General features: G+C 39.4%; 1 protein-coding gene across 1 annotated transcript in view; it reads right to left on the bottom strand.

The window, feature by feature from the left end:
• The window catches only part of LOC104544854 (F-box/LRR-repeat protein 4-like), a gene marked incomplete at its 3' end in the record, with an annotated part of 8,594 nt that extends 2,041 nt beyond the window's left edge, over positions 1-6,553 (bottom strand). Inside the window, exon 1 of the mRNA XM_010189835.1 lies at positions 6,045-6,553. Coding sequence (XP_010188137.1) covers positions 6,045-6,553 — 509 coding nt within the window. The remainder of the gene's footprint in view (positions 1-6,044) is intronic.
• Between the last annotated feature and the right edge of the window lie 6,514 nt (positions 6,554-13,067).

The following is a 13,067-nucleotide window of genomic DNA, read 5'->3' as shown; positions in this document are numbered from 1 at the left end:
CGGTCAACTCTACCCTAAGGGCAACAGTTTTTATAAAAGAGACTTAGTAACAAAAGATTTTGTTCGTTTAGGAAACGAATGTCAGCGCATGGCAAAAAGTAGCAGATGTAGCCCCACTCTCACGTCCTCTTGCACAGGTCGATTCCCTAAGCAAATACTTCATGTTGGCAATGCTCATGACCTTTCTTGAACACATCCAGATCACCATCTGACATTTTGCTTAGACACTTTCATGTACCCACTCAAACTACCCTTAGGGAAACTCAAGGCTATTTTTTCACAAATTTAGCACACGCTGGACCATCAACTTTTAACAAAATGTGTCGCAGTTATTGACTTCTCCTTTGGAGCTCTGGAAAAAAAAAATGCATCTAGAGGTCTAGGTTCATCAGATTGCAGAGTTATGACCTCCTTCAGCAAGCAGTGTCTCTAGTTCCCAGTCTTTGTAATAAACTATAGAAGCGTAAAGGAAAGACACATAGCACAACCTTTTACAATTTTGTGAAACTCCACATTACATACCAAGTGCTGATGAACAAGACAATTAGTGATTATTTTCCACTGTCCTCATAATAATGTTTTCTTTCCATCAACAGCCCGCCAATCTAATTTTAAAGGAGTTCACTGTTGGTTTAACCAGAAAACCTCAAGTCTACCAGGTTGATTTGATGTTCTCCTCTGCCTTGGTGGCACCACACACAAGAACAGGCCATAGCATACCATCTGCTCTTACCCAAGCAAGTGCTTTGTAACTAATCTGTAGGCTACCTACAAGAAAACGTCTTTTGTCTGCTAACATGCTTCTGCACACTAGGTTCAACATAACCTGGAAGGTGCAGCCCTGGCCACAGCCATGAGTTTGTAAATACAAAAGGCAGGGAAGATCATGAGAACAATTTCAGAACCATTCAGATCAAGGTGATGAGTAGAGTTCACAGCTGTCTAATTACTATCGGGGAATATGCAGCAGATTTTCATTTCTACTTTGAGAGTTCAATTCTGAAATACCAGAGAGAGCGGACAGGACTCCAAGAATGCTCAGGGCATTTAAAATAGCAAAAGATAATTCAAATAACTGCCCTGTCCACACGAGCTTTTTATGGGTTTCTTAAAAATGATTGTCCCATGAAGCCAGAATTCATTCTTCTCTGACATTCATCTGGACAATAAAAAGCTGTTTCCCTGAAGACGTCAAAACAAGTTATAAGTAAGGACGCAAATGGCTAGAATTTAAGCTGTGTGTTACATATAGGTGAGATACAGCCCTGAAGGTCCCTTATCACACTCTGTTGTGTTGATGGTATCAGCAGTGTTTTGGGTGTCTTCATCCGAAATTCACAGGGAACAAAAGGTAGAGTGAAAGAGCCATCTGAATGCCACTCTCTAGAAGAGAGCCACCATATTTTACACTCAGTACACTGCCTTTCTGGTTTCACTCCCTTTATCAGAATGGGAGATTTTCTTTCCATCAAACATCTTAATCCCAATCCTGGCTGCCAGCAAACAAATCTGCCACATTCCCACCTGGATTAGACTTCCAGAGAGAGACTATTGCCTAAATACAATGAACTTCCTAACAGGAGCTGAGGAAGACTTTTACTTTGTCCATCTTCCTTAGTCTGCTCATCTGGTTGCAGCAGCTTTTGCCTCTACAGGCTTCAAGACCTTCGGAAAGAGAACAGGACCTCACATGCAGCAAACACAGCTAAGCCAGGAAATATTGAGCCAGGCTGCTAATGCACAAATCAAATATAGAATATAGTTCAAAAGAGCATCTATCAAAATTCTAAAGAACATGAAAGAAATTAAATTAAATGGTGGGAACACACAAGGCAGAATGCTGCCACTGGTACTCCTGGAACTGCTCTCAGCCAGTCAAATAATTATGTATCTCACCTGTGAGAAACCTAATCAGTATTACTTTATCTGTGGCAAACAAGGAAAAAAAAGAACCACAAAACAATCTCTAATCTACTAAAGAAGCAATCATCACATTGCAGTAAGGCCATATGCTGTGCAATATCACCCCAAGCACTGCCACACTTCCCAGACTAGTCAGGAATCTCTGGTTTTGAGCTTTTATAAAGCACATGAATACGTGGTGTCACTATAACGTACATGAGATAACTGCCAAATTAAGTTAAGAAAAGACCATGACAGAAGAACAAGGACCATTTTTTTCTTTTATATTCAAAATTTAAAAAGCAAAGTTAATTTTGTAAAAGGAAAAAGTTGAAAAACTTCTGAAAAAGTAATTTCCGACTTGAAAGCTCCCATTTAAACACACACAGACTCTTCCTGTCTGACAGCAGCTAACCATTAGGAGTATCAGAATGTTTCAAAAGGACTGACACTGAAGAAGTCACTAGGGAATCGCCAAGAATAAGCTTTCTGAGTAAATGAGGAGGAAAAAGAAACGGAAAAAAGCAGCAGCATTTTTCTCAATACAGAAGCTAGCTCTATCTTACCCATCAATCTGATACACTATGAGAATCAAAGAAAACTCTCTTGGTGGGGTTCAGCTCTCGCCACTGTCAGGTGCGGTCTCCCAGTCACACCTGTGTAGAGCTCTGCGCTTCCCGCTGGCCAAAGGAGGACTCATTGTTGTCACCAAACCCTGAGCACACAGAATGTGCACCACAGCACAAAATCTCAAGGCTACACTAGTGTAATAATTACAGCACAACATAACACAAAAAAGGGAAGGATTTTTTCACCACATAAAAACCAAGACTATATGCTGCAATATTCCTTTAACCTCAGATTATTAATTTTTGCTTGGATTCAGCACTCAAATAATTCATGTAAGAAATCTGTACATTGATACTAGCATATGTTACTACCATTTAAGAAATTACCAAAGACTTATCACCAAATCTAACTGGTACTGATGAAAAGCACAAAAGGTCTCCATGTGTAAAGACAGCAGAAACCACTACATTCCATTCTGAAAAATAAATGCTTATTCCCATTCCATGAAGAGCCGATTCTGCCTCTAAAAAGACTCTGAATAAAGCTGATCTGAGACAATGTCATACAGAGATGTGACTGATAGCAGTAGTCAGTGCACCAGCAACTGAGCAACATGACTAAAGACCTCCTTCTGAACACCTACACAAGTCATTCTTTCATGAACTATGAAAGACTGAAGTATTTACTGACTGAAGCATAAAGCAAGCAACAGAACAACACACACTGGCCAACTATTTTGGCTGGTCATTTTTCCACCAGAATACATAAAGTCCTCTTAGGCAAGGACTGCAGTACACCAAGTCCTTACAGAGCCATTTGTAGGTTAGAAGCTTCTGCATACAGCAAAGTCTTGGATGAACAGATGTTTTTAAATACTAAATGAAGAGAAAAAAAGATTACTCAGAGGGACTAGTACAATTCACTAAGCATAACATTTAAACAAGTCTCAGACTTTTCACTCTGAACACTTTTGACTCCACCATTAATTTGGCCTTCTTTTTATATCAAAGTAAGAACTGGTGAAAAGGAACCTTTCTAATGAGCTGCCTTTTATACACTGGTATTCAGAAAGAAACAGATTCAGAGTCAGCAGAAAAAACAAAGCAGCACTTTAAGGTTTTTAGGTAATAAGGTGATTTAAAATTGAGTATCAAAATAGCTAGAAGAGGAAAACAAAGTTTTAAGTGCCCTCTGAGTAACTGGGACATGGCCTTTTTTTAACACAAGAAGATAGTATGTCAGTTCTTCAAGTCCAAAACTTTAGTTAAACACAATCACCAGAGATAATCAGCAGTGTTTCATCTTCAAAGAAGTTATTCTTAGTTGACATCTCAGAATTTTGGAAGTGAAAACATGGGACCAAGAACTGAAGCAGAAAAGAGACTGTCTTCTTGTAACTCTTCATATTCCCCTCATAAAGGTAAGCAAACGGACAGAGGAAAAAATACAGCATACCTCATGTGGAGAGAGGGTTCCTTCACCTCCCCTCCAAGATACTGCGCATAAGACATGTTTCTCTCTCTCATAAGAAAGGAGGAGACAAACCAAGTGTGCAGCTCTGAACAGACAAGTCTTGCTGAGGAAAGGAAAACCAAAAGGAAAAAACGAAACTCCCTCTAACACTTCCCTAGCATCAGGGCTGGCAAGTAATGAAGACACAGCATAGACAACTGGTTCTGAGGCTCCCCAAGACAACGTCCTTCTAAACAAAGAAGTTGTTAACCCAGGTAGACAGAACAGAAGCTACTCCTCCCTACAATTTAAAAAGCAGGGTCCTACCAAAACTTCACCTTTTTTTTATGAAGGCAAAGTCTGAGCTGTCACTCTGATCGCATCTCAAGAGGAGTCATAAAGCACATTCCCAGAAGTTTTATAATAGTATTTTCAATTCCATCTTCTTTTAGCCCTCTGAACAATTTTATCTTTTTAGTGCACCTTACTAAATAGCTCCTTCAGATAACATTTCTTGAGCTTTCCTTCAGCATCTCTTGGTCTTTATACACAACTAAAAGTGTATGTTTTAAGAACCGAACCTATACAGACACTGTTATAAAGCAGCAGTAACTCATTACTCAGAAATATATATTGTTGTACTGTCCTGCAGCACTTACTATTACTCTAATGCAGTATTATCAACAGTTACAGAAATAATCTCTACATAAATCTGTGCTACATCAAAAAGATGTAAAATCTACATAAGAAAAGTAAAATGAAGAGTTCACAGAGTAGTGGGGCAAAAGTAATTTCAAAATAGGTTCCAAGTTAAAAAGTTTTAAAAGCTGCCTTTATCACATACGATCCTATAAATAAGTTCTGTATTACACTGGCAAATGCACTCCTAAAGTTAGGCAGCCTATTATTATTAGTTTGATCTACTGCTGCTCCTTGAATTCGGATGTTTACTTTAGAACTATACATCATACACTCATTTGATAGCTGTAAAACAACCAACTGCTGTAAAACAAACTACTAAACAACAGTAGATAATAGAATCACATAAAATACACTAATTGGAAATTCTGAGTATATAACAGTAACACCTGATTTTGAATAAACATCAATGGCCTAATATTAGGAAGCATGGAATACTAAGTTAGACCTAAAAGTATGCTTTTTGGCTGTATCCATAAAAGGCAGGTCAGGGAAAAAACCATCCAGTATCCAAGCTAACACTGCTTATACTGCCAAAGTGTGCATTTTAAAGGAATACCGTATTTGCTGGCGTATTATTCTCTACAGGATAATTTTTTTAAGTCTGTCTTCAATCAGTTCTCTTTTCCTTTATGGGTTTGGTATCATTTAATCTCTTTTTGATGTACACAGAATACTTTGATTGCATATACTGATAGTTTTTCCCAGTTTTTTCCCCCCCCACTATGTACTTTAACCTGTTCTCTTTCTCCTTCCCTTTCTATTTCCTTACCTCCTCAGTAATAGCTCCACATCTCACATACAGTGTTTCTCTTTATTGTCTTACCATTCCCCAGGTCCCCACCTTCCTGCCTCCCCAACTGGAATTTCATCAGGAGTTCTTACTATGAGGAAAACCAACAGGATCAAATTAGCTACTTTTAGTTTATGAAGCAAGTGTAAAAATGAAGTGTGGCTCACACCCTTTGATCAGACCAAAAGTAAAGACGATACTTTACAACCTAAAGCATGCAGGGAGAAGGAAGAGTTTACGGCTACTTGTCACAGGAGGACACAGCAACCACGAATCCTCAGGCTTTCCTACAAGACTTGCTCTTCTCATTGGAAAAAACTCAAAACTGCCATTTAAAAAGTGACTTTTGCACATACATAATAACTACTGCTCATAAAACTTCCAACACAAAAACTATCATTACACAAACTAAATCTGATATTAGGAGCTGCGTTAATTCATACAAAAAACCTGCATCTCTAAAGTTGCTATAAAATCGTGTCACAATTTTCAAAATACGCAGAAATAAAAAAAGTTAGTGGGTCAGATACAAAATAGAGAAATACTAAGAAGTGAAGTTCACTAAACAGCATTATTCATAGAATTTAACATCTTACAGGAAAGCATAAAGGAGAAAAATAAAAATTACCTTACTTCAGCCGGTGGATTTTGTGAGTAAGGGTTTGCAGAGCATGCCAAAATCCTGACTACAGCTCCAGGATGATACGTTTCCAGGATGTGCACTGCCGTGGGATAAACTGGTTCCTCAAAAGCGAGTTCCACATAGTCCTGGCTACAGAAGGTAGGTGGCGTCCTCTTGAATGGCAGCCGAGCGCTAGGGCAGTGATCCCACCAGGTCCCGTAAGTTCGAAAGACAGCGGTCTGAGTAAAGTCACCAGAACTGGGGTACACGTTTGGAATACCCGCTAAATTCCACATTGTATACGACATGCTGTTCTCACTACCATAGTGAGAGCTGAAATCCAACACTTCTTTGGCATACTGAACTATTTCGACATTGATAGGTAAGGCTCGGGTGTTTGATTCAATAGCCCTCCGGCTGTTCATTTCTCCTCTAGTCGCCGTCCTAGCTCGGCGCCGAAGGCACATATAGTAAAACATGCTCAGAACTGTTAACATGGGAAACACTGGTGGCATCTAGCTAGGACTTGGGAAGATGCAAAAAGTCAGGAGTCCTTTATAAAGTGCATTAACTGCTTGTGGTGTCTCAGAAAAGAGCTGAGAAAACAGAATTAATAAACATAATGACTGGATAAAATATTCTTAGAAAGCAAACTGTACACTTTCGAATACCCTCTTAAACAAAGCATTGCTACTAAAATATTAATAAACTATTACATTTTATTTTAAGACAATTATTTAGTTGGAAGCTACCAAGCGTAGTTTTCCATTTACTGTGTTTAAAAAAAGAGAATACTATGAAGAACCATTAGCCAAAACTAGACCTCAAGCAACAAAAAGACTCATGGTTAAAAAATATCTTGCACTGTCTTATGGAAATGAAATCAAGTATGAAATGAAACCTGGCCCTTTCAGTAAACAACTGAAGAAGAACATCAAAAGGTACAGCTAAAATTATCAGTGGTATAGTTTTGAAATATTTAAATTAAAACTGACTGTAAACAAAGTATTGGGGTACCTAGTCAGGCCGCAGCAGTACACAGCTCAACAAAATCTAAGTTACTTCACTGCTTGTATTTTGCAATAAGACTGCTCCCAGGACCCGAATTAGCTCATTTCAAGCAAGCTCAAGTATATCCAGACTATGTTATTATCTGGAGAGTAAATACACCCTTCAAAGACAGCTCATACAGAAAGCTGAACAGCTACTCCAACAAATTGTTTTCTCTAATATGTTCCCACAACTTGTGAATGGTTTTAAGAGTGAAAGAGTTCCGGGCAGTTAATCTAAACCATAAAACTTAACCCACTGCTTCCTACATCAGAGCACTAGCAGCTTGAAACAGTCTCACAAAAATATTGTCTTTACCCTTTGAAGTTGTCCATGACAGCATTCATCAATGATAGAAGGGGTCAACAGCTTTCTGAACATGCTCAGACTTCATTTCATCATCATCTTCCTTTAAACCAAGCAAACAAGTAATTCTTCAGAAGAGTCCTGGCATCAGAAGCCGAAGTCTCCATAGAAAGCATTTTACTTCTGATAAGAGAAAATATTTTCATTTATGTAACAATTCAGTTAGACATGAAATGTACTAATCTGTGCAGAAGACCACCTAAAAAATCAACACAAAACATACTAATAATTAAGGATACCAATGTGATTTATACGACCTACACCAAACCACAAGTAAAACAAAAAAGCAAGCAGGTTCAACTATTGGAAATGGCCAAAATGAAGGGATGTCTAGTAGAGTTTTCTATTTACAATGGTGAAGAAGTATTTATAGCTGAATGTTGTGTTTGGGACACAGAAGGGCTGTATCGTATTCCCTACTAATACAGATCCTCTTACATACGCTTGTCCCATATTTAGCAGTCGCTCCATACATGCACGATGTAAACCGTTAGATCTACCAACACACAGCAAAGTGTGGAACACACTCTGTTTTCTGCCAGCACTACACAATACACTATTCCAGAACTCACATCCTCCAGGACACACTACTCACAAACTGGCCTTAAGATCAGCTTGTTCATCTGCTTTACTAGCAAAGAATTAGGAGCAATGCCCGTATCTTGCTAGTGGCCATAACAGGAATGACTAAGCACATCTCAAAATAGAACAGATGTTTCTTCAACAGCCTGTACTAGAGTTGCCGCTTCATTTATCACAGTACACATACTAGGATAATCACTGAACCCACAGAGGTGAATCTTCTATTGCAGAAGACACATCAAACAACAATTAACACGATGCCTCACATTGCCCGGCATACAAACCACATATTTAAAGTCTGCAATGGGTACAAGTGAGACCACACTTCATAGAGTTTTTGGAAGCATAAGCTTAAAGTAGACTAAATAATTAAACAAATTAAGACAAACCAAAGTGACTTTTGTATGTCTCTATATAAATCCACCATGCATGTTTCTTGGGTAAACTGTTTGTTTCCCCATAATCACAAAACTCACATAGATGCACAAACAGCTCTCTTCTGCTTGAACACTGCCAACAAGAAGGCACTTGTGGTAACAGATAAGGACAAACTGGTTATTTGACCCTCTTACTTGTGACAGTAAGAGAATTTACTAATGAAGCGTTCACTTCTCTTTCTTTCTTTCCTCTATTATTAGCTTTTTGTTTAGTTCTTGTCCTTCATTCAGTTTCACATGTTGACATGGCTGTCAACAACATGAACTACTCCTGACATGTGGGGCAGAAAGGAGTGGATCAGACGATACACTGGCATTCCAGAAGAGCTTGAAGTAGATCCAAAACCCAATAATGTCACATTTCTTCTAAACATCCCATTGAACCACCTTTTAGAAAAGGCACTGGGGAAAAAGTGGCACAATCCCAATTACTCCTCCTTAAAAACAAACAAAACCAAAAATACAACTCCAAACTGAAATTTGTTATTTTCTCTTTTCAGCATAGAGCTGCTGTAAGAGGTAAGTGAAGATTACAATACATACTCCTTCTGAATTTTTCCCCTTTAAAAAGAAAAGTCTGTTCACAGAATATGCCAATAGACCTTAAATTCAACAACCTTACTGCCGTCGAGCCCTAGAATCATACACAGGCCAGCATACAGACCAGCTTCTAACTCAAAATTTCACCAATTAACACAGTTTGAGGGCTACTCCATGGAAATTACAGCTTTACAAAGCTCAATTTTAAGAATCATTCAGCTGGGGTACTTCAAGATCAGGTGCGAATTGTTTATCTCACACACACATCCCACACAACTTCATGTCTGCACTGTGGACTCCAGGCTTCCTCTGCCCACAGCCCAGAGCTGTCATAGTGCTGCTGTAAACCCAGCTGCGCTCCCAAAGAGCGGCATAACCACCAGCTGGTTTGGAGCTGCACATCCACCAGCTGACCAGTTTAAGTCGGGTCGAACAGAGCAGATAACCTGAAATCATGCTGCAGATTCTCCATTAGCAGAAACATTAATTTGGGTCATTACCCCTCTACCAACTTGGTTCATAAAACCTGTAAAAATTTGATATCCTTCACACTGACGCCACTTTGTCAATTTTGGCTGACGTTGGTCAACAGGCTCCAAAGTAAGAAGAAACACAGAAAGAGCAGAGAGCTTTCATAAAAATGTGTTAGTGGAAGTAAATTACTTCTAAAGAGTTAAAAACAATACAGGACTTAGTAGTTTATAACAAGAGGAAACAGAAAGCTATAATAAAAGGATAAATAAGCATTAGGACTACAATACAAATAGGAACTCTTCTTGTGGCATTTTAAAAGAAGCATTAAGAATTGTGTAGAATTAAAAGACCAATGAAAAATTGCTCAGGAGGTTAAAGGATAGTAAGCTAGGGAAGGAATTACATTAAACACAGATCAGTAGGCCCAGGTGATACCACAGGTCAAGCTGATGTGCAATTAAAGGGATTTAACTTTGCAAAAAAAAGATTAAAAATGCAGACTCGGGCCTATGCAAAGTATCAAGATAAACAGTTCTGGAGTAGAGCAGTTCATGTACCCGCAAACTGCTTGATTAAGATTAAGAGATTCACTTGGGCCTATGCAACGACACCTTCCATTCTCTGGCAGCACCTCTGGCTTGTTGTATATTATTATTATTTTGTACGGGCATAATTATGTCGAACTGAAGCTTAAGACATGTTTAAAAGAAACTTTTAACATTATCCTCCTTCCAAGCAGCAGCCTTCTACTTCTTTTCATTTGGTATCTTTCATATCCTAATTTTTTCCCACCAAGATACCATTAAATGGACTGAAATGGTGCTGTTAAATACCAGGACCTTCAGCGGTTGCCACAGACTACTACAGAGGGTGTAATGGTTTTGTTGGAAACAAAACACAACAGACTACAAATGTGGAGTGACCTTGTGAGGTGCTGTGCTATGCCTGCATGCCTATTGTGCACTTCCAGACTGGATCCCATCCCCAGCCTCTCTCAAGGCTACCCCAGCTCTGCCTCCTCATCTCATGCCCCACACAGACCCATCCCTCTGCTTCACAGCCACCTCTCCAGCCAGCAGTGCTGGGGAGCCAGACGAGTCCTTGGGCTCATCCAGCCAGGCATCAACCACTTCTGAAAGCAAGTGTTGTTTTCAGTCTGTTCATTTCCCTGAACCACGATGCTGCCAGCTAAGGTGAAGTCAGTGCTGGCTTGAGGGGGCAGCAAGACTGCAAGAGCTCCAAGCCAGGGCAGCCCAAAGGGTCATGTCCTCTAGTTCTACAAGACAGACAGGGCTCCAGAGAACCAGACTGGACCAGACCTGGAATAAAACTTTTCTAAAATGGAGAGATGCTGCCTTCTTTCAAAATGTATTAGAGTCCATCCCGTTATCTGCAATCTCTCTTATTCAAATCATTATTTAATTGACAACTATTTCAATTACATGGGCAAGTTCCCTCTGTCAATTATGATTAACCCTTCTTCCCTTCATGCTATACACACAGAAAGCCTTCTAAGACTGACATTCACTATTTCCTTCTTTCAGACACAAAAACCTTGATAAAGGAAAACATCTTATAGTTTCTGTAGAGTTTTCATGGGAACAGGCAAAAGCCAAACTAAAGCATTAAACATCTTCAGTTTACTTTGCCTCTTTTTACAGGTTATTAACGTACACAAATCTGTTTTCCAGCTTCCAAGCAACCCATCCTGTTAACGATTATCGCACCCATTGATTTTGGTTGTTTTTGCAAATGCAGCTTCCCAGTATTCACAACTTCATCCCATGAGAGCAGAAACAGGACACAGTTACATAGTTATTCACCAATCAGACTGCTAGGAAATGGTGGGAAATAAACAGAAAAATACTGGGGGTTTGGAGGGGCTGCAAAGTGAAGGATGTGTATAAAAACATAACAAGTAACAGATACTAGACATAGAAAAAAATGAAAGATGGCATATTCCATCTCTGAGCCATCTCTGACAATGCATGTGTTAGACAAGAGTTCATACTATCTCAAGAGAAGCAAATGCTGTATATAAATAAAAGTCATGCATACACCAGGTTTGATTTTTAAAGCCAGAGAGGTAATAATTCCTCTTTACACCAGTTTTGCTAATCTCACACCTGGGAGTACTGTGCAGAGTTTTCTTTCATTTGACTATAAAAGAAACAGCAACATTGACAAATTACAAAGAACGTATAAATGACAAAAACAACAGACTGTATTATCTCTGAAGAAAGATTAATGTAATTTAATATATGCATCTTAGATAAAATATGGGAAATGGGAAATCTCTTAATTATCTTTGTACATTAATGCACAGAGGGAATACTGGTTCCTTACATTACAGGCTAAAACAGTATTTTTACCACAGGTTAGCATCTCTCACTGTTAATTACCTAGATTATACCAACATCTACACTCAACTTGTTGAAACTAGAAGCTAATATTAATTAAAAATTAATAAGCTCTTACAGCATACTTAAAACTCAGGCCTCACTTGCTGAGTTTCTTCCTGTAATGTGTTCTGGCACTAAAAACATAGCCACTTGACATATTCGCAACTTAGAAATTTACAGTTTGAAAAAAACCTGGAACATTATGACAATTTCATCTATTTAAAATCTTGCTTGTGTTGCCATCATGAGTATCAAAACATGCAAAATCCAAGAACTTCAGACTACTTCACCAACTGCCTGTTCCTTCCTGCTAGGACCAGAACTCATTGCGTGGTTGAGCATCACGGTATAAACAGAGACAAAAGTTCCTTGGGCATCTGTTAGATGCTCCAGGTGACGACCCTGCCTTCTGGAGGCTGTCTTCACACACAACAGAAATTGTATCTCAATATGGTTAAACTATCATGTAGCTTCTTTTAAAAATAACTAATTCTACACAAAGCCTAGTTACCAGCATTAAAACACTTTATTTTGACCAGTTGCCCTTCCAGCTATGGTAAAAGTCTCCTCCTTCTGATAAAACAAAACAAATTTAAAAAAAAAATCCCCATTCAATACCCTTTTCAATAAGCAACTCAAGTGCATTTGTCTTCTCATTTTCCTCTTCACGACATTGTACTACATGCAGGCCATTTAGTTGCTGGTTAGCTGCCTCCTTGCTGCACTAGCTATTAGGCCATGTAATTATCTCCCACCATCCATCAGCCTGCACAGATAATAAATAAAAATTCACATTAAGTGAAGCACCTCCAAAGTACATACCTAAAAAAAAAAAAAAGTAAATATTACCAGTTAAGCTCCTACTCTGCTTCTGTTGTGTTGTGATCAGGCAACTGGGGTAAGGAGGGGCAACTGGTGCAGCAAGATAGCCGCTGAGCAGCAGCCGGTGCCCGCGGAGAGCCTGACGCTCCCGGAACGGGTGAGGGTCCACACGGGACGGGGGACACCACCCAGGCCTCAACTCTGCCCTTACGACGGCTCCTCCTGCTGCGCTTCATCTCCGCCCCAAACCTTCGCATCCCCGGGCATCCGCGCTCTTTGCCCACAGGGCCCTTCCCCAGGGTCTGGTTCCGCCGAGGCCCACAGGCGCCGGTGAGGTGTCCCTGCCCACAACCATG

The sequence above is a fragment of the Mesitornis unicolor genome, unplaced genomic scaffold (assembly GCF_000695765.1).
Source record: "Mesitornis unicolor isolate BGI_N332 unplaced genomic scaffold, ASM69576v1 scaffold47268, whole genome shotgun sequence".
NCBI classification, from domain to species: Eukaryota; Metazoa; Chordata; class Aves; order Mesitornithiformes; family Mesitornithidae; genus Mesitornis; species Mesitornis unicolor.
The sequence above is the reverse complement of the archived record's forward strand: the minus strand, read 5'-3'. Positions and strand labels throughout refer to the sequence as shown.